Source organism: Plasmodium vinckei, assembly GCF_900681995.1.
Source record: "Plasmodium vinckei vinckei genome assembly, chromosome: PVVCY_13".
Classification (NCBI taxonomy): Eukaryota; Apicomplexa; class Aconoidasida; order Haemosporida; family Plasmodiidae; genus Plasmodium; species Plasmodium vinckei.
Window position 1 is genome coordinate 679,176 of NC_051305.1, and position 25,238 is coordinate 704,413.

Here is a 25,238-nt window from a genome sequence, read left to right on the forward strand (position 1 = left end):
TATTTTTTTTTTATATATAATTACTTCTGCATTTTCCAGTGTTTTAGTTGTCCTTTTTCTTAATATCTTAATTTCGACTTTTTTAAAATTTAGCTTTTTTTAATTTTATAAATATTATTAATAATAAAAATATAAAATAAAATATACAATATATGAATACAGAAAATATTTAAAATATTTATTGTTTTATGTCATATCTGCATTTATTATTGTAAGAAATACTTATCCCTTAGAGAGCGTATGGAAAAAAATACATTGCATATATATGCATATGGTCATAGTTCACGTAAATTTAAATAATTTTCTTCTACATTTATATTGAAATTTTTTTAAAACACATATTTTGCGGTTTGTTAATAAATATTCATATATATAACTAAAAAATTGGATCTAATATTTATTAACAAAACAAAAACGACAATAGTCAGGAGATGCTCGGCTATAGGGGGAGTTTTTTAGCATGTAAATAATTGAAAAAATATATATTTTTTGAATTTGCAAACTTTTTTTTTATTTATCTCCCTCCATGCATATAGATTTTTATTGTTTAATCGACATTCAAATTAATTTGTCATTATAGTTGGATGGTAGATACAAGTAAATTCGAGTTATAACAAAAATAATATACATATATTATTTACTAAAATGGAAAAAACTATTAATGCGAAGGATAATGAAACGATCAAAAAGTTAACTATTGTTAAAATATCATCCTTAATTAAGGATGGGAATATATCAAATTGCAAAGAACTTATTTTAAAGAATAAAGGTATAGAAGAATGTGAAGAATTATATCAGATGAAAAATTTATGTAAAATCGATTTAAGCCAAAATAAAATAAAAGATTTGTCAATGATTGAAATGAATTTAAATTTATATCATATAGTATTACAAGAAAATTTAATTGATAATATAAATTATTTGAATAATATAAATAATTTAATATTTTTAAATTTGTCAAATAATAAGATAAAATTAATAGACAATATATGTCAATTAAAAAATCTAAAAACGCTAATATTAGCTTATAATGAAATTGAAAAAGTTCCAAATTTATCAAATTTACAAAGTTTGGAAACATTAATTTTAAAAAATAATAATATTGAAGTATTTACAAAACCGGCAAAAGAAATGCCCAACTTAAAAAAAATATCCTTATCATTTAATAAAATTAGACAATTTTGTTTTGGTTCTCACTTTTCAAACCTGCAAGAATTACGATTAAATTCGAATAAATTAATAACTATTGATAAAGATATAATTTATATGGCTTCTTTAAAACAATTATATTTACAAAATAATTATATTATGGAATCCGATTTTTTAAATTATATAAATGAACTAAAGAATATCAAAAGTATAGTAATTTCAGACAATCCCTTTTTTAAAAATATGAATATAGAACTATTGAATAAGTTTATTCAAAAATCTAGAAATTTAATTACTATTAATTCTGTGCCAATTCCCCGTGATAAAAAATTTGTTACATTCCCATTTAATGCTTCACATAATTTTTCTTCCACAGAAAATTATGGCAGCTCTAATACAAATAAAAAGGATAATAATAGGAATTTGAAAACACAAAACTTTTTTAAGGTTAAAAAAGATAATTTTCATAAGAAATCAAAAAAAAACAATTATAAAAATATAAAACAATGAAAATATATAATATGAATGTGTAGTAGTATATAAATGTAGAAAAATAAAATCGTTGTATTTTAAATGTACATTGGTGTGGGGAATAACATATTTTTATATATATAATATACTAATAGTTGTAAGGATTCACAAAAACCATAGATAAATTTTTGTAATCAATTATATAATATTTATTTAAACATAAATGTTTTATTCTCTTAATTTTTTTTTGTATTTTTTTAATATTATTTAAAAAACTGGAAAACCATTTAATATGTTTTGTATTTAATATATATTATTTGAATTTTTTTTGTTTTTAACATATAATTTTTATATTTGTTCCGAACATTTTGTTAATTTCCTTTTTTTTACATTACAAGCGTTACATATATAAATATATGCATATATTCAAAGACTAATACGCAATTGTTTCTTACATGCATACCGCATGCAGGAAAATATATATAACCTTAAATCAGTTGAAGTTTTTCGTAATTTATAAATTTTGTAGTTATTATAATTTTATAATTTTTAATTATTATGTAGGTTTATACTTATATTAATTACATAATTATTAAGTCAAAATATTCTTCCATAATTTTTATATTACCATGGTATTTTTTTTTCAGTTGAATTATGTGGAAAAAATTATAAAAATTTGATTCCTTTTATGCAATGTTGTAATCATGCAGATTTCCAAAAGGTAAAGACTAAAAATAGTAGTGCCAACGGTCATACACATTTTTTATAAAAGATATCAATAGAGTTAGGCATACTATAATTAATAGTCCAATGAGTACACACTTTCTTTGTCAGTTAAAAAATAGGAAGCTTATTCAAGTTTCAGGAGAAGCTTCCTTTAAATTTCTTCAAAATTTAACTACGAATGATTTAAATAAAATAATAAATGAAAAGGATTTTATTATAAATAAAAGCTTGCCTAAAAATATATTATTTAATAAAATTGAAGATGGGAAATACCAAATTAGCAACTCTAATACAAAGCATAAAAAATTGATAACTGGCTTGCCTTCATTATTTTTATCAAACAATGGGAAAATATTATTTGATTGTATAATATATAATATAAAATATATTTGTGACCAAAATATATTTCCTATATTTTATATAGATTGTAATGCAAATACATTGAACACATTATTAAATATTTTAGAAAAGAGAAAATTATCATGTGATGTCGATTTTAAAGAGATAAATAATATTGCTGTTTATCAGCTCTTACCATGTATATCATTATTGAGCCAAAAAATGTGGTATAACAATACAGTTAATTCTAATAAACAAAATAGCAAAAATTATAATGAAGATTATGAAGATTTTCTAAATACATGTAGCGATCTCTTAGATATATCCAATAATGAAGGTGCATTTTTCTTTTCTAAAGATCAAAGACATGATTTATTGGGTTATAGAATTTATGATATAATAGATAAAGAGACAAACTTTATTAATGAATATATTAAATGTAATATAAAAAATGATCAAACTTTAACAAGCTGTAAAGGAATACATACACACAACAATAACAATAAAAATACTTACTGCTTTAAAAATGAAACATCTGATTTACTCAACAAATTTGAAAAGGAAGAAAAAGTAAATCTTACAAATGCATTATTATATGATTTCTTTAAACTCAATTTAGGAGTAATTGAAAATTTATACGATTATTATCCTTTTTTTAAAAGTGACAAAACTATTAATAATGATGACTTAAATTTGACTAATAATATCAGTCACAATGATAACAATAACTCGAATAGTTCAAAACCAATCAATAGTAGAGATATATTTACTTTTAAAGATTTATCTCCTTTTGATATAAACTATGATAAACAAAATTATATATCAAAAGATAAAGGTTGTTATATCGGGCAAGAAGTAATAAACAGAACTAGAAACAATTTGCTTATAAATAAATATAAGTTATCACTTTGTATTAATTATAGTTATTATGATATGTTTATGGATAACCAAGACAATTTAGATAAACATATATACAAAGATTTCCCTCATTATAAATATATTCAAAATATTAATAATAATCATTTATTTAAGTCATCATTTTTTTTACTCCAAAATATAATGCAGAACAACAAAAATGTTATTAACTACAAGGATCAGTACGATGTAATTATTCAAAATGACGATATAAATAGTGACCAATCGAATAATATGACTACAATTGGATATATATTTTTTTATAATAATGTAATGGGCTTATGTTTTTTAATAAATAAAAAAATGGCGCATATAAAACATAATTTGTATCATCATTCTTCAAAAATATATATGAAAAGCAAATCCAGTGACAAATGCCACAGAATTTCGCTTATACATATATAAGAACAATACTAAAAATTATACTGCTACTATTTAATTATGCTGAAACATAATTATCCAGACAGAAAAAAAGTTACAAATAAAAAGAAAATGTGTCATTGTGATAAAAAATGTATTTAATATATGATTATATACAAAAAAAAATATAAATATAATAAAAAAAATTATAACTTATGTTAAACTACAAAAATAAAAAAAAATTAAAGACAACTAAAAATAATTAAATATCATTTTTACGTATCCAATAAGGGAGTATCTTTCTCCTTAGTAACTATTACATATATATATATATATATATATATATATAAACATTTATGCTGTATAAGCATGTGAGCATATATATGTGATTATATGCAATTACAATTTTGAAACAATTTGTTACATTACTATTTTGTTTGTTTGTTTGTTTTGTATACGTGTAATTGCCCATAGTTACTTAGGAATTATGTGAATTATCAATTAAATATCCCTTTCGATAATTTGGGTGCGTAAAAAATAATAATATAAATAAACTTAAAAAACAAAATCATCAACATTGAATGAATCAAGGTATTTCCTTAATATTTGAGGAATTTTAAAAAATTTTGTATTACATTTTTCCAATAAATAAACATTTGAAAGATAATAAATAGCTCCACTTATTACTCCCAATATTCCAGATAAGGAAGCGTTAAAATCTTGAGCGTGTAAAATATCAATAACAATTGATAAATAAGGCAAATACATATTGTATATATTTATACCAAATATTAAGTTCGATTTATTATATGGATTTAGCATACAGTTTGTAAATAATAACGATTTTAATAATGCTGTTGAATAAAATGGCTTCTTCATAAAAGAACAAATAGTAGATAATATCGTAATTTGTGATAAATAAAAAGCAAGTGTTTCTGATGAGCCTACTGCTTTTTCTAACTCTTGGCTTTGTAAATAAAGCATATAAATATTTGTTAATACATATAATGACATGTCACCATAAAACAAAGCAGATGTTATAATTCTATAAAACTCAAAAGCTCTTATAATTCTCTTATCGTGTAATGCAATATCTTCGGGTCTTAATCCCAATATATTAAGTACCATAACTAGAAAAGATGTTGATAGAAAACATTTTGTTATAATTTTTGTATCTTTATATTTATGAAGTAATGTTGATTTTAAATTATTAATATATTCTTGTAATTGTTTAGCGTTTGATAAAAGCTCTTTTAGGAGTTCATCTCTCTTTTTTTTAACTTCATTAACATCACTATTTATGTGTAGGTAACATGAATTTTTTTTTTTTTGCAGAAATTCATTGATTTTTTTATTTCGAATGTCACTACTAAACAAATTGCGCCCTTGAAGTGTTTTTTTGGGGATTCTTATATGGAAAAGAATATTTCTTTTATAAATTACACTGTTTATACTGTTTAAATTTTTTCCCCTAATTTCATTATATATTAATTTATTCGTAAAGCCATTGGGTATTTTTTTTATATGGTATTCTTTTCTGCACTCAACCCGAACATCTTTTATTCCAGTTATGTATATAAAAAATAATAACACGTAAAAAAAAATAGACATTTTCATATTTTTATGTATACTTCATGCTTATAATATTTTTATGCCTATATTTGGGTTTGTACGCATATACGAAAAAATTATGAACTTCCCTATATTTTGTTTTGTTTATTTATCATAATCCCTTATAACACTTGTTTTTCATTTATTTAAATATATTTTCAAAAAATGAACACACTTCTCAACACTTCTATGTCATTTATATATATTTTTTGTTGCGTTAATCTTAATAGCACTTTTCTTTTCCTTTTTAATATGGTTACTTTTATCCATCAGTCTTTTTAGAATTATCAATTTTTATTATCATTAAAAAGTAAAACAAATACGAATACGTTTATTTCATTTTACTTATTGATTAGCAACCATTATTATATATATATTATATTTATGTGTGTGTGTATTTTTTTACTTGGTTGTATTTGTTTTCAATTTAAAGCTTATTGCTCTTGAAAGTTTACAAGGATTGTCTGTAATATATATCTTTATACATAACTATGAATATAACATAAGCATTTATATTCATAAAAATATAAACTTTTCACATTCTTTTATATTTAAATACTTATTTATATATTGGATTTATTTTCTTAATATAATTTTTCTTTTTTTCATTATAATATCTTTCATACATCAATTAACTATTTTGAACTTGTTATCTTCATTATGTAATTTATTTTTAGTTATATGCTTAAAAGCAAAAAAAGTATTATGAAAAATATAAATATTCATAAAAAAGGAGGTTATCGATTTTTTTTTTGCTATTCTTATAATTTATTTACAAATCAATAATATATTTATTTAATTAAATATATATGTAAAAAAAATAAAAATATATATCATATAATTTCTATGTGCTTTTTTCATTTCCACACTTCCCATATCAAAAAAAATAAAATTGGTTATGCATATTAAATTTTTATAAAATATCTTTACCTTTTAACAAATACACATAATGCTTTATTTGATTTCCTTTAATTAATTTATTATTATATATGTAAATATTTTTTAAAATATGAATGCTTCGTAAATAAATGTTTAGCAAAAGTTTTAATTAATTTCGAAATAATCCTTGAAAATATCGAGTTCATTTTTTTTTATTTTCATATAAGGAAACGGAATAAGCCATTCTTTTCCATAAAAGTTTTATGTAAGTATTGAATTTACGAAATTTCAATACGATAATTATTTCATATTGTTAACAATTTTTTGTTTTGTTATTTTAAACTAAGATAAAAGGAAATTTTAATTTTTATTGTTTTTGTCAAATTTACATATAAGTAGTTATATATCTTTTTATATATACGCATGTAACTGGATAGGCTATTTATGTTTCATACATATATATATGAATATGTATAGATATGGCGTTTTTTTTGATTGAACATAATTAAATTAATGGAAAAAGGAAACGAAAAAAATATTAGATAAAATTTGAATAAATGGGAAAACATAATTTACAAAATTTATCGACATAAACACCATATAATATATATATGAATGTAATAATATAATTTAATGGATAACCTTTTTACAATTAATATAGATCCAGATGAAAACGTTTGCTTAAATGACGATAAAAATAAAGATGAAATCTCCAAACGAGCAAAATATAAGAACGACAAAATTGATTATATCGATGCCGACAGTATTGACTTAATATCATATGAAATAAATGAAATTCATAAGACTGACAATTTAGACACGATAAGCGAATTAAATGATAATCAAATTAATAAATATCAAAATATAAGAAAAAATATTCAAAATTTTATTTTTAAATGCTTTAAAGAAGATGATGTCGTAATCGGCTCCCCTGATATTTCTAAAGATACATTTATTGAACAACTTCATTTAAAAAATGTAAATATTACATTAAACAAGGATAAACTCGAGGAAATAATTGCACAATCATCTAGAGATAAACTTAAAAGAAATAAGCAAAATGAATTAAATACCAGATACTATTGTGATAAAAACATATTTGATGACGATGAAATTAGCGATAAAAAATTTATAGATATGCTTATTGGAAATGACATGTCAATAGATAAGATAAATGAGAACAAGGAAAATGAAGCAAATAAAGATGCCTTTTCGCAAAGTTTACAGTATAATGAAGAAAACAATCAAAATGAAAATGATGACTCATCCACCCAAACAATTAACTCGCCAAATGATAGTAATAACGGTAAAAATGAGACCCTAGAAAACGAAGAAAATGCCGAAAAATGTGATGTTATAACAAATCCTAATAATAATATTTATGAAAATACATTGGAACCTTTTAAATTAAATAATTTAATTTCTGAATTTGGAAAAAAAATAAATAATTGGCTAATAAAGTTTCCAGATATTGATTGTGAAAATTTTTTTTTTCACTTATTTTTTTTATCAGAACTTCATCGAGAAAAAGGGTCTATGTGCCATAATTGTGGCTCGCATAACATGGAAAAGTGTTCTAATATTAATTTCAAATGTGAAAGCAATTACTGTTTTATATGTGATAAGCATATACCAGGATATGCATGCCACAATACGAGGGCTCAATATAATTATTTTAAGTCTAATATATTAAAATCGTTATATGATACTAGAAATTTTAAATATCCTAATAATATAATACCTTGTTTAAAATGCATGTCAAATGATCATTATATTTGTGGTAACCCTCCATACATGTTTTCCCAAGAAAGCTATATGTTTAGGAAAGAGTTTAGCAAGCAATTTGATTGTGCAAATTATGTTTATTTTAAGAATTCTCATAATATATGGGAAATCAAAGATTCCTTGAAAAATATGGTAAGAAAAAATAATAATAACTTGATGATAAGGCCACCATCACCAGATGATGACAATAATAATTACCAAAATAAAATGTATACTAACAAAAACAGTATGAAACGAAATATTAGTAGTGATGATTATAATAATAAGAATAATATAGCTAGATATATAGATGATAATGGAGATTTTGCTAATGAAACAGGTGGAATGAACAATGGCATTTATAAAAATAAAAATAAAAAACGTTTTAAGAATAACAGAAATATCAATATACCACGACTAAAATATGATAGTGAAGAGGATAATGAAAGTGAAATTGATAATGATGAATATGATACTGAGTATAATAAACATATTCACAATAATAGCACACAATTATATAAAGGAAAAAGGGGGTCTGATATTTATCATTATGAAAACAATAATAATTTTAATTCTAATAATAAAAGGAGAAAACGTTCATTTAATGATAATAATAATTATAGTGATAACAATTGGGATAATGAAAATAACAATAATGTGAATGTGCATAGAAATTTATATAACAATAATAAGCATGGTAACAAAATGAAACATAGAGGATACGGTAAAAATAATAAAAATACAAACTATCATTATAATAAAAATTTTAATCATAACAATAAGAAATATGATAATAATAAAAAAGAACAAAACTCAGGTTATAATAATCACAACGATAGTGATAATACTACCAATACTGAGCCGCTTCTTGGTTTCGATACTTTAGAAAATTATATGCCAAGAACTAAAAAAAGTTATTCATTTTTAAATAATAATTATACAAAAACAAATAAAAACAATGCTTCAAATGGTTTTAGCAAAAACTTAAAGAAAAACGAATATGGAGGTTCATCCAAGCATGGTTTTGCAAATAATAATAATACCTATAAGGGATTATATAAAAACGGCAATGTGAATTGGGGTCAGTATCAAAAATAACCTTTAATTTGAAAATGTAACCCCATATAGATATATATATATATATGTGTATCATTATTCCTTCTAGATTGTCTATTTTTTCAAAAATATATAGAGGAATATTTTAAATTATTGTAAGTTTGTCAAACATATACATTAAAATTTTTGATGCATGCTGGAGCTAGTAATATACATATAATTGTTAATATTTAATGATTTTTATTTAATAAATTACTCATTAAGCACGCCTTTTTATGTGCATATCATAATACACATTAAAAAAGTGTGCAGGATAATAACAAATTATGTATATGGAATTCTGGCATTATGCATATATATACATATCTATGCTTGATAATAATAATATTATCAGCTTTATCATTTTGTTTATTGTTATATATATTTATATATGCATATATATACTAATGAAAAGTTCATAGATAAGATATGCTAAATGCTTTATAAAAATACTATTTGTAGGGAATATATATTCCCATTTTGTTACATAATTATTTCTTTTATTTTTATTATATAATGAACATTTTTGCGTAATATTTTTTTATAAACTTTATATTTACAAATTACTTAATAATATTAGTTAAAACGTAAAAAATCAAAGTTTCAGAAATATCAAAAACAAAATAATAATAATAAAAGAAATATCACACACAAGCAACTAATAACATATTTGTGGGACCATAAATGAATACAATAATGCTTATATTTTGGTAGGCATATTTAAAAAATATTTTCTTTTATTATTATTGCATTTTTTTCTTATCTTATGATATAGAAGAAAATTATGAAACCACTAAGACAAATAACAAAAAAAAAGATATTCCAGTTAGGTAAAGTATTAATGATAAAATTTTGGGATCTGAAAAAAAAAAAATATAAATCGTGATTAGTAATATTCTATTCAATGCAATCAATTATTATTTTCTCAAAATTTACAACAAAACTTTTTGCATGATAATATTATATCTACAAGCGCTCATATATTTTTTTATTTTTTTATGGTTTCTAACTGTTTGTTTGCAAATAATCGGATATTTTTTTTGTGACAAAATTCATTTTTTCATCTACAAAAAAAAGCAATGAAATTATATTTCAGAAAAATCCAAAGAAAATATTGATGTAAGCATAAAATATTAAACACATTTGATTTTTGTTTATTTATTTATTTACTTGAATTGTCCATTTCGCTTTCCAGTTCGTCAAGAAGCCTATATTAATAAAAATATTATAATAAAATATAATTATAATTATAAACAAAGTGAAATACAATATATTTGTTATTTTTTTTAAAATGAATACCGTTGTTGGTCTTTCAATTCTGTATTTATTGTAATGGCGGCATTATGTAATCTTTCCGCAGATTCTGCTAATTCTTCTAAGTCATCGTTCTGTTTGTTTATTCCAATCTAATATATTTAAGTAAATAAATACATAAATGAATAACATATATATATGATATAATAGAATATTTATCGATGCAATATATTCTCCCCTTTTGTATACTGATAATATTTCATAAAAGTTACACAATTTTATCAAAACAAGGCTATATTTATTTATTTATTTAAGCTATGCAATTATTAATATAAATTACGTTGTTATAGTTATCCATCATATAATTATTAGGGCTCAAAACCTACAAAAATATATAGTAAAATTTTTTTATATAAAATATCGTATTCAAATTGGTGTTCATCAGTTATATATATGTGAGTGTACATGGGGAACATATTTATATCATCCCAACCGTATTTGTTAAATCCGATGCAACATCATTTAGAATGGAGCGAATATTTTTTAATGATTTTGTTCTATTTTCTATTTCTTCAGGGCTAATATTAAATTTATGTGTGTTTTTTTTAACAACATCAATTGAATTCTCTAAATCATCAACATCTTTATTTAAGTATTTTATCTCATCTTTCATTAAGTAGTACTTTTCTTTTGCTAGGCTAAAAATAATATAACACATGTATTTTAAATATGTTTATTTTCCCTTTTTACAGTTTATGTGTGCATTCAAATGAGAAATATATCATAATATAACATAACTAGGTGTTTGAGGCAGTAATATACAACATAATGTTTATATTTAAAATGTAATCAAATAACTTTGAAGTATAAAAAGCGAAAAATTACATTGAATTTTTATCAGGTAAGCTATTCCAGTTGCTATACATGTGCTGTAATTTTTTTACAGAAATATTGACTTCCCTACAAAAATATCAAATATTATGTTTGTATACGTGAAATTTGAATATATATCTGAGAAATGTTAAGATGGAGCTATATAAAAAAGAAAATAAATATTAGCACATGCTGATTTAGCTTCCATACCGTTCCGCTTCATAAAATGGATCATTGCTTTCTGTTTTCATGTTTATCCTTTATATATTATTATTTGTTATTATTTGCTTTATCATTAAACTTATTATGTATATATTTTTTTAAAATAATAACTGAATATCAACTAAAGCATTCACATAGCGGTGAAATATATATATACTACAATGTTGGTAATTATCTAAAATAAATATATACTTAGGAAACAATTTGTGCTGTAAATTTGTGTTTATCTTTTCTAGATTTGTTCATAAATTTAAAAAGAAAATATACACTCGAAAAGTGTAATTAATCTTATAACAAATTGGCAATGCAAAATATAAATATTAGAAAATCTCTAATTTAATATCTTGACACTTTTTATGAGAAATTATGTGGAAACATATATGCATCCATACAGAATACTCACTCCCGTCCTTTTATAAATTTCTGCTAATCAAAAAGAGTGCTTTAATTTATTTTTGTCTATAAATAATATTAGTATTGGTACATAAGCTTATGTGCAAGAAAACATTTGATTTTATTCGTTATATTTATGTTCAAGATATATGTGTGTACGGATTGATGTGTTAAATAAATGATATCATAATCATATGTAGATGGTTTTTTCATACTTTTCAAAATTTTGTCTATAATATTTGAAAAGGCAAATTTTAAAATATATGTTAAAAACCTTTGATGGCATATTCTTCTTTTTTAATTTTCAAAAAATAGTACTATTAAATGTATTCATTGAAGCGGTTCTCAAAATAGTTGCTTCGCTTTCTCTCTTCATAAAATGAAAGTTTAATATGTTTCATTTGCTTTTGAAAATTTCCATGAAAAAAAAAATATATATAACGCTATACAAATATGGAAAGCGTTTAATCGAAACTAATAAAATTATATGATGGAAAATAATCCAAATTTAAAAGAAAACCTATATATTATTATTATTTTATTTTTAGTAACGTTATGATGAGATATATTTCATAGTTTGGGATTTAGATTATTAATTATAAAATATTTCAATTACTTATGTTAAAGAATCAAAAAACTATAAATTTAATAAAAAAGAATAATGTATATATGGTATTTGTTTAGTAGCATATTATATGCATTCGTATGCCTTATATTAAGTATTTTATATTTAATAAGGAAAATACAATTATGAAATGAAAAAACTATGCGATTGAATTTAGTATGTATTAGTGCTAATATAAAAACAAAAAACATATTATTTCAAAAAATATATAATAACCTGCTAATCTTGTAATATATTCTACTTAAATGCACACAATAATGAATTGGTACAAAAATATATAAAATAAAAATTGTTAAAAAATGATGTTTTTTTAAATGTTATTTTACTCTTATACAGATTTATTTTTTCCGTTTTTAAGTAGACTAATATTAAAATTAAAATTCAGTATAATGATAACTTTTCCTAAATTTGATTTTCTTTTTTTTTCACCATATACATTATATATTATATAATCGTTTACGCCTTTTAAAATCCTAACAATAATGTTTTTTTTAATTCCATAGAATATAATCAAAAAAGTTGAATACAGGTTTTTATTATATATATTTTTTTAATTAAATAAAAGTCATATTTTCTGTAAATTATTTATTTGGATTACATATATTTATATATATATGCGAAAATGACAATAAAATGCATATAGAATAGCCTTGAAAGCCAACATTTGTATTTTTGTTTTCACCTTCAGTGTTTATATATGTATATAAATATATAAAGGATAATATTAATCCTTTGTGGCCTACTTATTAATAACCATTTATATAACTGTTCAATTTGCTTATATGCCAAACATGGGAAGAGCCATATTTGTATTTGATATATACACGTATGAATATTAATATATGTTTATGAACAAATTTTATAAACGTATATAAGTATTATGCAATACATTATACATAAGAATGTTTTTGTATGTGTATATAGTTCTATATTTTAATTGATTTTTTATTTTCGATTCTTTCGTTTTTGATTTACTGAGTATAGTGTACTTTTGTTTTTTCCTTGGTATATTGATTTATCATATTGTTTAAAGGATTTTACAATAAGAGCATTTTGATTGTTTTATGTTATCACATTGAAGAAATCATCCCCGTTATGTACTATTAACTGGGAAAATATATGCATAATAAGGGGCAATTAAATAAGTTGATAAATACATATATGAGCGATATTTATTTGGAGAAATCAAAGTATTAACAAATTAGCAGTTATTGAAGACATATTTATTATCATACAAAATGCTTCAAATAAAATATTCGATCCGTTAAATAACATCAGTAATAAAGAATTAAGAAGGTAAAATTAGACCAAAAAATATATTCCACCATAGTTGGGAATATAAATAAATTTCAAAATATAAGGGACGAAAGGCAACCGTGAAAATATAAAATTGAAAAGACAAAAAAAGGAAGGGTGATAGTGTGTGGAAAATTAGCACATATAATAAAATTTGGCCAGCATGGATCCATTACCCTTGTTTGATGAACTAGAAAATGATTTGAACTTATTGAATACTGAAATAAAAAAAAAAAATATACATATAAAAGAGAAGATAGAAATATTCATTATTAAGATAAAAAACTACAATAGCATAATAACATCAAATAAAAATAATTTATTAAATAATTTTGAATTTCCATTAGACGAAATTATTGATATTATAAATATAGGAGCTAATATTGATAGCCAAAAAATTATTTACATTTGTTTGACTTGTCTTCAACGAGTTTTATTATATATATTATATTTAATAGATAATAAAGATATAATAAAAAAGTTTAATGAAATAAATATCGAAACCCAATTAGAAAAAATTACAAATAAATTATTTGATTTAACATTTAATAACGATAAAAAAATATTAGTAAAAATATTACAAATAACATTAACTGCCTTTTCTCCACAGTATATAGAATACTATAATAAAGATATAATTGACACATTATTAAAGATATTGTACTCTATATATTATTCATCATTACATGATAATGCCCACATTTTATATCAAACATGTTGCGCCGCATATGAGCAATTGCTTAATTCATTAATAGATGTATGCAATGAGGAAAATTTAGATAATATAAGTGAACCTCCAATTTCGAAAGAAGATCATATCACAGATGTAAAAAATGAACATATCAAAAATGATAATGATCATAACCATAAAGATACCAATTTAAATGAAATTGAAAATGATGACTTGAAGAATATCAATTTTTATTTTGAGAATTATCATTTACAATACGATGTTAATGACCCAATAGATTTGATAAGTATACCAAGTTTTAGAAACACAAATAATATGAAAAATAAAAATAAATTATTATCATTAATTCATTATCTTTGTTATTGTTGTTTTGTGAATACACGATCAAAATATTACCTAGATGGTTCATCATCCTCCTTTGAATATGACGGTTCAAATACGAATAATAAAATTAATATTAACGAAAAAACAGACAATGCTAAAGTTAAAATAAACCACAGTTTGGAAACTAATATAAAAGCCACAGATGAAAATAATAACAATTCTATATCGAATACAAATGAACAATTAGACAATAAACATAAAAACAGTAAATTATTATCAGAAAAAGAGAATGCAGCTAAGAACGCCGAAGATGCTGAAACGACCAACAATGACATTTCGAGTAAACTTAATAAAGAATTGAAAAAAGTAAGTATTTCTTCAAATAATATTGATAATAATCACAGCAACGGTAAAGAGGGCACCCTTAACGGTATCGATAATAACACTAACAATACAGTTCATAATGATACTACTAATATCAGTAATAAAAGCCACTTTTCTAGTGAAAAAATAAAAAATTCAAATAAAAAAGATGATATCAATGAAAGTATTTATAACAGGAATAAAAAAGATGGAAGCAAAAATATATATAATGCAAATAAATATAATATAAAAAATATTTTTAAAATATTAAAACATTCAAACTTCCAAATATATAACAATAATAAGAATTATTTTGATATTTTTAACGATAACATGAATATCGACTCATGTAAATTAAGAAAGAATATATTATCTATTTATAATAAGAATAATTTGATTTTACCTTTAAATTTTTGCTTAGATTTACTATATATTTTTTTAAATAATTATGAATACTTTTTAGATAATTTTGAGTTTTTCAAATTGTTAAAATTTGAAATAGCTTATATTATAACAATATCATTAAAATATAATTTACACATCGATATTTTTTATAGATGTTTGAAAATCTTTATTATTATTTGTCATAAATATTTTCAATATTTTTTAGGAGAAATTAAATTTTTATTAACCAATCTAATTCGATATTTATCTTTGACCAAAAATTTTTCAAAATTATACATTGTTTTAAACTTTTTTTTTTACCTTTTTGATAATAAACAAACTGTTTATAATATGTACAAGTATTTTTATGCCCCGATGGATAATATAAGCATCAAAAGTAACGACGATAATAGCGACACGAATTTAAATAAAAAGACAAAAAATAATGACAATATAATAAGCGATGAGAATCTCAAAGAAGAATCAAGAAAACAAAAAGAAATAAACCATGAAGTAAGTCATTTAACTGAAGATACAAAAAATTATATGGGTCAAAATAAAGAGGAAAGCTTATATTGTGAAAAAAGCAATTTTAATATAGGTGAAGATAAAGAATTATCTTTAATAAATAATAAAGAAAATATTTATGAGGAAAAAACCAAATTAAGTGAAAAGAAGATGAACAGTGAAAATAATTCTAATGATTCAGAAATAAATATAGATTACCAAACGAATTATTGTATAGATAATGATAACGGTTTTATTTTTATAAAAATAATTGAATGCATAAGTAAAATTATACATGAATTATTATTTTTATATTCAATAGATATAACTAAAATATATGCACATTTAAAAATATTTAAATATGATAGAGTATTTACATCTTCAAAAGCGATAGTTCATATTTTTAATAAAATGGGAAAGCATATATCAAGTAATAACAATATGGAGGGTCAAAATATAGATAATAAATATGAAGAATCTATTAAGTCTGGCTATAATGATGGAGTTCACACAAATAGAAAAAATAGTTGTCCTAGTCAAGAAATTGAAATAATTAAAAATAAAAATAATTATTACCGAAAGAGGGGAAATAAAGACAATGAACAGCATCCGATGATTTTCTATAATTTTCTAAACTATCCATTGATTCTTCCAAATAATTCTGTAAATCCACGCGAAGATTTTTATTTGTACAAATTTTCTACTGAAAAAAAAACAACCAAAACAACGTTTGATGATTTATGTTATAATAATATAGATGAAATTATATTGCTTGCTTCTTCTTTTGATAATATTTTATCGTTAATAAATTCATTTTATGTAATTCTTTTAAATATATTAGCAAAATCTTTTAATCAATATTGTTTTGCGGCAATCGATTTAAATGATGAACATAACTTATATGAAGAGAGGAAGTTATCTTCAAATTATAAAAATGGTATACTTCAATATTCAATGAATCTATTAGGAAGACAAAAAAATGAGTCCACATATAAATCCATAGAATCACATACGACACCAAAATCTATTCAAAGTTACAATACGTTAAATTTTGAATATGAAATAGATAGAAGAATACAACGCTATAATAATAATTCAGATAACATTACTCCCAACTATACAATTGGCCATAAAAATCATCACACTAGTAGAAATAATAACCAAGTAGAAAACATTGAATATAATTCTATTTCTATATACCCCAAAAACGCTGACAGTGCACGAAATGGTATCTTAACATGCAATGACGATCAAATTAATATATTATATAATGGTATAATTAAATCATATAATATTAAATGTGACGATAAAAATGACGGAGAAAACAATTCTTATATCGAGGATTTGTCACTATTTAATTGTGTATTTAATTCGACCTGTAGATATTTTATATCATCTTTGTCTTTAGCATTTTCATATACAAATACCATAGATAGCTGTTTTTTTAGTGGATTTCAGAAACTTATTTTTATGAGTACTCATTTAAATGTAAACATTTGCACAAATGCTTGCATGCAAACATTGACGAAATGTAGTAGTATATTTACCTTGGAAAATTCTCCATTTTTTTTGAATATTCTTCAAAATTTTGAAAAAAAGCGAAGTAAACATGAAAATAATTATAATTCAAAAAAAACCAAAACAGCATCAAATAGTAGTAGAGTACTATCTAACAATGCATACCGTGAAAATGAAACTCATATTTCTAAAAATGTGGAAACTCATTCTAATTATTCAAAAAACGTTACTGACATAAATGACTCGAACGGAAACAATGCTATAAGTTCTTCTAATATGAACAAAGACAATCAAAAAAAATGTTATGAAAATGATAATAACAAAACAGATACAAAATCTAATTATATTAATGATGAAAATTATAATCATATAAATTTTATTGCATATTCAGCAAATAGTATTTCCGATAATGAAGTGTATATAAATATAAATGATGGTAAAATATGCTCTCACAGAATTGGGCATCTATATGGTAATATGAATTTTATTGAGGAATTTGAAATTGTTGAAGAAACTAATGAAATTAATGATAAAGAAATAGTAGAAAATGGGGAAAAAGAAGACGACAAAAAGAAGGAAGTTTTTGATTCTTTTGTAAATGGGATAAATGACAATAAAGAACAATTCGATCAACCAAATAACAGTAATAATAATGAAATAAAACAAGTATGTAATTTCTCATATAATGATAAACAGAGAAATCAATATACTAATATATGTGAAGATAATAAAAATAATTATGAAAAATCAGAGCCATATTCGGAAAAATTAAATATAGATTGTGATGATTCGGATTTTTTTTCTTATAAACCTATATTAAATGAAGATTTATTAAAATATTATGATGACTGCATTAGTATAATATTAAAAGAATCGTATTATATAAATAATGATTTAAACAATATGAAATATATTTCATCAATTAAAACAATGATAAGCATATTTTATATATATGGTGATATGCTAAGTTTTGATGATTGGCTAAAACTCATAAATATATTTGTTGAAGTGAATTATGTATATAAATATATATCATCTATTGAAAATAAAACTATTGAATTCTTAAATTTTTTGTATTACATTAATAAAAAAGAAGATAATTTTACACTTTCTTTGAACACATCTGGAATTGATTCAAATGGTGCTACTATGCACCATATAAATTCTAAAAGCATAGAATTTTGGTATTTTATTCTAAGATATATACAAAAGAATCCTGTTTTATTTGCAGAAATCACTGTTATATTTTCTTCTATATCCCATTTTTTAAAAAATACAATCTATTATAATATATCAACTATAATAAATATATTAAATGCCATTAATTTTATGATATTTCATCAATTCTTCAAGCATACAAAAAAAACAACTAAAGATGACAACAAACCATTTGTTCAAAACAATACCAAAGAATGCAATACTTTGAATGATCTTACAACGATAAATCCTAATTATAGCGTCTATAACTTGATTACTAAAGGGGATAACGAAAATAGCATTTTAACGAATCAAGAAATTGAGGGCAAATATATATACAATTTAAAAAATGATAAGCATGACAAAGATGAGCTTCACAAATATCAAAAAAACAAAGATAACCCAAATGATAACCATATTAATCTGAATATACAAAGTGAATATATTATAACTGAAGATGCTGAGAATAAAAACAAAGAAAAGATTGTTAGGCCTGTGGATAATAATAATAATGGCTGTATATATGAAATATTTTATTATTACCTGTCCCATTTTGATCCAATATATTCTTCCTATTTTATGTTCTATAGTGATAGTTTTTTTTTAAAAAGTAAAAAGGATAATATATCAAAAGAATGTCATGATACTACTAATTTACAAAGTGACAGAATTCAATTCGAAAATAATTTGTATTATGATTATTTAGATAAAAAAATATTTCAAAATAATTATTATATTGGTTTAAAGAAATTAGATAATTATTGTATTTTTGAAGATTTTTATCCATTACACATGATAGAAAATTTATGTGTAATAAATATAAATAATATAAAATATATTTATAACGCATGCTGTATTAATATACTATTATTATCTTTATGCAATAATAATGATATTCAAAAAAAAAGCATTGACACTTTATTTCATATAATAATAGAATCAGTAGTATATTATAAATATAATTTTGAAATGCAGTTTCTGTTGTTTAAACCATTCTTATTGTTTATAATAAATCCGTATGCTAGTTACCGTTCTTATTTTATTAATTCATTCCTAAATTTGATTAGAAAAAATGCATCTTTTTTTAATAAAGATATGTGGCTGTTTATTATTTTTCTTTTATATATATCATTTAAGAAAGAATTAACAAATAAAACCATAACACATACGGAAAATGACCATAAGAATGACGAGCAAATTTCTGAGGAAAACATATCCAATATTAAAGACATTTTCAATATTTTAGAAGTTATTATTGTAGATTATATTGAAGAAATACCAGTATGTAAAATAATGGAAGTAATAATTCACATGCTTATCTTGTTTTCTTCTCTCGACACTTTAAGTAATAATATATCATTTAGGGCTATCAACTTTTTGTGGTCAATTGTTGATTATATATTAAATCGATCTGATTTGTTGAAGGAACATAAAAAATATAATAATGGAAATAAAGATTATGTTGATAATGCAAAAGAAGAAAAAAGTAACAACCTAAAAACTGCAACGAGCGAAGAACCCAAATTATTGCATACATGTATAGTAGAAAACAACAAAATGTATATTTACGAAAATAAAATTAAAATGAAAAATATCAAAATGAAAAGTTTTTTTATTTTCATTTTAAACTACTTAATGAAACTTTGCTTTGATGAAAGAATCGAAGTTCGAAATTGTAGTATTAAAACAATTATGAGTATTTTGTCCACCCATATTTACAAATTCGACTTTTTTTTCTATAAAACATCTATATGTTTGTTATTAAGAAAATTATGTATAAAGTATTTCTATATTCTAATGGAATATATAAAGCTGGAAAAAAAAAACGCACAAAATGAGGATAATAATGAAATAAGTGATAAAACTGACATTGAAAATTTTACTATTGACAATTTGAACAGCTATAGTAACGATATTACGGAAAAAAAAGAATCACAAATAGATAAAGACAATGCTGATTACAGTAATTTTATAGAACTTAGCGATTTTTATAATAAAGATAATTGTTTAAATATTTATATTAATGATTTAGAACATTTAAAGTCCAGTAAACGTGAAAGCAATAATAATGGTGAAATCCCCCCAAATGACGAAAATACAAATACTAACTTACAAAAGAATGAAAACATATTAAGAAACAAAATTGTAAGGAATTTTGTAAATTTAATTAATAAGAACTATAAATATATAGAAACTGTAAGAAAGAAAAAACGAAAAAAAAATAAAAAGGAATTATTAAATGATATTGAAAAAAATGCATTATTCTCAAATATAAACAATAATAAAATTTTAGAAGATAAGAATAATGATTTGTATGATTATGTTAGTGAGAATTTTAGCAAAATTATTATTCATCATTCACGAGACAGTAAATTAAAACAATGGGTAGAGAGCTTTATTTTAATTATAGAAGGTTGTAATAGGATACTATTAGAAGAAAAAAATTATAAAAAATATTATTTTTTTTATGATATATTTGTAAAAATATTAAAGACTATATTATTTATTAATTATAATAAGACAAACATGTTTGAATTACACCTATCAATAATACAAATACTTAATAATATTTTTATGTCCAAACTATCAAATTTCGATGTCAATTATTTTACAATGAAAAATTCAATAACTAATAAAAATAGATATACCGATCATATTAATATATTTGATAAATCATTTATTTATATATATAATTATGCTTGCTCTGCAAATGATCAAAAAATTAAAGACCTTATAATCAAGCTTATTACAGACAATATGAAAAATGTATTTTGTGGCAAATGGATATATGCTCATTCTTTAATGTATTTACATTTATTTCAATTATTATATTCAACAAATTCGAATCTTAATATGCTTAAGGAGGGTGAACAAAATTATTCATTTTTAAATCATTACTCGATTTTAAACAAGTTATATTTTGATTATTTTATTAGTGACACAAAGGAATATCCATACGAAAAGGATATAAATGATGGCGAAAAAAATAGCAATCAAATGATCAGTAACGAAATTAAAGATGAAATTACAATTAAATCGAATGAGGAAGTTGAAAGTAACAATAACAAAAAAATAAATAATTCGATAAAGATTGAAATGCCTATCAGCAGAAACTTAAAGAATGGAAAACTAGAATCTTTTAAAAATCAAAAATTTTCTATTGAATATAAAAAAGACAATTTACGTAATGATCCATTAAATATTTACAACATATTAGAGGATAATAAAAGTATATATAATGAAAATGATGAAAAAACACATGTAGATATGAAGAAAGACATTTATGAAATTTATACAAGTGGTAAAATAAATAGTGATATTTTTATAATTATTATGAACATATTTAAAGGATTAAAATATGATGAAATAAATTTACTAATAAACGAAGAATTAGCAAAATCAATAAAATGCTTATTATATAATTTATTAGAAAATAAAGAAAAACGAAAAATTTTTAAAAAATTAATAAAATTCTTATTTGATGATAAAATGCTATTTAATGAAAATTCAGATGAAATACTTGATAAAATTACATTAAATGATACTTACAATAAATTCGAAGTTAATATTAGGGAAAATGAAATAAATGACGAAGATAAAGAATGTAGTAGATTATTTACATTAAATCATAAAAAATTGTATCCATTAAATACTTATATAGAAGGTTTTCAAATCTTTTCATTAGGGTTATTTAACTATTTAACACCTTGCTATATATTTTTTATTCATAATAAATTTAACCTATATCCTAATTATCAGATGAATATTATATTTTCTATAATCCTTTGTAATTTAATTAGACAAGAATATTGCAATTTACATTATTTCAAAGAAAATCAACAAAATCTAATTTCTTTTATAAATATGTTCCCATATATCATAGCAAATCATATAAAATGTTTTTTATATAATTTAAATAATAATTCTTCTTTTGTGTTTTACGAAAGTATTATTATACTACTAAAAATTTCATATAGTATTATTCAAAACCTTGAAGGCATTCCAGAAAATACTTTATTCAAGTATTGGTATTCTGTAGTTTTCGCTATCGAAAAAATTTTATACGCTAACTGTAAGGAAGGAAAAATACGAATTTATGCATATGTATCTACATATATCCATTCTTAAAATTGTTTATATTTATTATTTTTTTATTATTCTCTTTTTTCTATTTACAAGGCAATAATGACAAAATTGACATGTTGGATATTATGCTTATCAAGCTCATTCGCAACAGTTACCTTTTCCATAATTCGCATGCCCCATTAAACATAAAAATATACCTGGTAATTATACATTATAACAAAAAAGGGAAAAAAGAAAACAAAAAAATACGTAATATAATATTAGGGACACAGAATATGTTTGTTTCGCTTTTTTCATTTATTTAATTATTATTTATTTTATCTATAAATTTATCACTTTTGTAGACTAAAATTATAAGTGAATTGAATGATAGACGAAGGAAATCTTTTTCAAGCTGGACTTTGCAAATGTAATTTTTTTATCCTACTTGTTTTTGATTGATATATCCTTATGTTATATGATTATTTTTATTTATCAATATGTATATCTTAGAAAAATGTGTAATAATTATTACATAATTAAATACCTAAATATTTTTTCCTTAGATTATTTGAAGAATACGAAAAAATAATGGCAGAGAATAATAAAAATCGTTATTATACAACTTTCATTACATTAGTCATGCTAAAAAAATGTGTTTTGACACTCAAAAGTTTTTCAAGTGAAAACCCAGAGGTAACTTATTATGCACCCTTTCTTTACTCAATCAAAATATAGTGAGTCATATGTTTCTATATTTATATATTATTAATTTTCTTCTTTCATTTTTTTCAAGGATGCTGACGAAATTTTGTTCATTTTGCATGAAATGAAAAATTTAAAATGTTATTACTCATACATCGGAATAAAAACAAATTCGACATTAAAATCTTCAGGTATAGAATACAAACACTTAATAATAACATTACTATACCCATATATGCATATACATATTCTGAAAAATTATTTCATGAACTTTCTTTTTTGTTGCTGTTCATTGTTTATATATCTACACATTTATCTATCACTTATTTCGTTTTATTTTATTTCATTTATTTACACCCCAAATTAATTTTATCATTTTACAGAAGATAAAGCGCATTTGCTCATTTGCTACCCATACCTATTAGATTGTTTAAATATCGAAAATACGTAAGCTATAAAATCACAAAAATAATTGAAAACAACGGGATTAAATGCCGAACTTTGAATATACATTTCTATGCATATATTATCCTTATTCTAAATGTTCATATTTTTGTTAATTTTTAATAGAAAATTTTTCACTACGGCTAAGGAATTGCTAAGACTTATAACCATAATGCCCTAGATGTTATATAGAAGGATATGCTTCCATAAAATTTGTTTACCCATCTGTATAGTGAAGTAGAATGTTGTGGTATTTGCAATATTATTCTTTAAAAAAATGATATATTGTTTGTTTGAGTTTCGTATATATATTTAGTTAAGGAAAAATCACATTTAAGAATAGCATGGCTATTCTTGAATTTATTAAATGTATTTATGCAATAATATAAATAGTATGCACATTTTTTTTACATTATTTGAATGATTTTAAATTAAAATTTTTATGATACATTCGTTTGAGATTATTAATTTATCATCCTCCTTTTTATTTACTATATATGATGCTTTTTTCTTTTCACATTGTGTTTTTCATTTTTTTTATATAATTATTTGCCTCTTTGTTTCCCTACATTTATAAGATTTATAAAATAATAACGCACACCCATATACTGATAACATTTAATTAAATTATTTGCATTCATATTTATTTATTAATACTCATTTTGTATATTATTAGTATATAATATACTTATTGTATTATTATTTTATCGCATTTTATTTATTATCTTTCATTTCCCCATTTTTATATATTTGCTAATTTTAAAGAAAGTTATGAATAATTTATGATTAAAAAGATAATAATTTGCAAATAAAACAAAGGTACTATATATATAACAGCATATAAGGATATAAAGATATAATAATAACTCTAACCTCTCTTTATCATTTGCAATGGCTATTTCCTATTAAACATATTTTCCACCATGGAAGAAATGCGATGTAATATAAAAAAAAATCAACAGTAACAAAACATACTTACTTCACGCTATATATGATACTTCTATATATTTTTATATTTTCTCACTTTTTGTTGTATATTTTTGTTTATAATGAATAAGTTCTTAGAAG

General features: G+C 21.9%; 6 protein-coding genes across 6 annotated transcripts; 4 read left to right on the top strand and 2 right to left on the bottom strand.

Annotated features, from left to right (window-relative positions):
• Nucleotides 1-645: 645 nt before the first annotated feature.
• On the top strand, nt 646-1,659 carry PVVCY_1301740 (leucine-rich repeat protein; the record flags this gene model as incomplete). The annotated part of the gene is made up of 1 exon (XM_008623849.1): nt 646-1,659. The coding sequence occupies one exon, from the start codon at nt 646-648 to the stop codon at nt 1,657-1,659; it is 1,014 nt and encodes a 337-aa protein (XP_008622071.1).
• A 771-nt stretch (nt 1,660-2,430) lies between these two features.
• On the top strand, nt 2,431-4,005 carry PVVCY_1301750 (aminomethyltransferase, putative; the record flags this gene model as incomplete). Its single annotated transcript, XM_008623850.1, has 1 exon — nt 2,431-4,005. One exon carries the CDS (start codon nt 2,431-2,433, stop codon nt 4,003-4,005), a length of 1,575 nt encoding a protein of 524 aa, XP_008622072.1.
• Nucleotides 4,006-4,515: 510 nt separating this feature from the next.
• PVVCY_1301760 (degradation in the ER (DER1) like protein, putative) lies at nt 4,516-5,577 on the bottom strand (the record flags this gene model as incomplete). The annotated part of the gene is made up of 1 exon (XM_008623851.1): nt 4,516-5,577. The coding sequence occupies one exon, from the start codon at nt 5,575-5,577 to the stop codon at nt 4,516-4,518; it is 1,062 nt and encodes a 353-aa protein (XP_008622073.1).
• A 1,506-nt stretch (nt 5,578-7,083) lies between these two features.
• Nucleotides 7,084-9,312, top strand: PVVCY_1301770 (conserved Plasmodium protein, unknown function; the record flags this gene model as incomplete). The annotated part of the gene is made up of 1 exon (XM_008623852.1): nt 7,084-9,312. One exon carries the CDS (start codon nt 7,084-7,086, stop codon nt 9,310-9,312), a length of 2,229 nt encoding a protein of 742 aa, XP_008622074.1.
• Nucleotides 9,313-10,091: 779 nt separating this feature from the next.
• On the bottom strand, nt 10,092-11,687 carry PVVCY_1301780 (SNARE protein, putative; the record flags this gene model as incomplete). The annotated part of the gene is made up of 8 exons (XM_008623853.2): nt 10,092-10,168; nt 10,320-10,373; nt 10,480-10,517; nt 10,609-10,715; nt 10,904-10,945; nt 11,057-11,261; nt 11,449-11,523; nt 11,647-11,687. 8 exons carry the CDS (start codon nt 11,685-11,687, stop codon nt 10,092-10,094), a joined length of 639 nt encoding a protein of 212 aa, XP_008622075.2.
• A 2,448-nt stretch (nt 11,688-14,135) lies between these two features.
• PVVCY_1301790 (conserved Plasmodium protein, unknown function) lies at nt 14,136-24,351 on the top strand (the record flags this gene model as incomplete). Its single annotated transcript, XM_008623854.2, has 7 exons — nt 14,136-23,028; nt 23,136-23,242; nt 23,387-23,451; nt 23,588-23,717; nt 23,818-23,917; nt 24,110-24,173; nt 24,297-24,351. The coding sequence occupies 7 exons, from the start codon at nt 14,136-14,138 to the stop codon at nt 24,349-24,351; spliced, it is 9,414 nt and encodes a 3,137-aa protein (XP_008622076.2).
• Nucleotides 24,352-25,238: the final 887 nt, after the last annotated feature.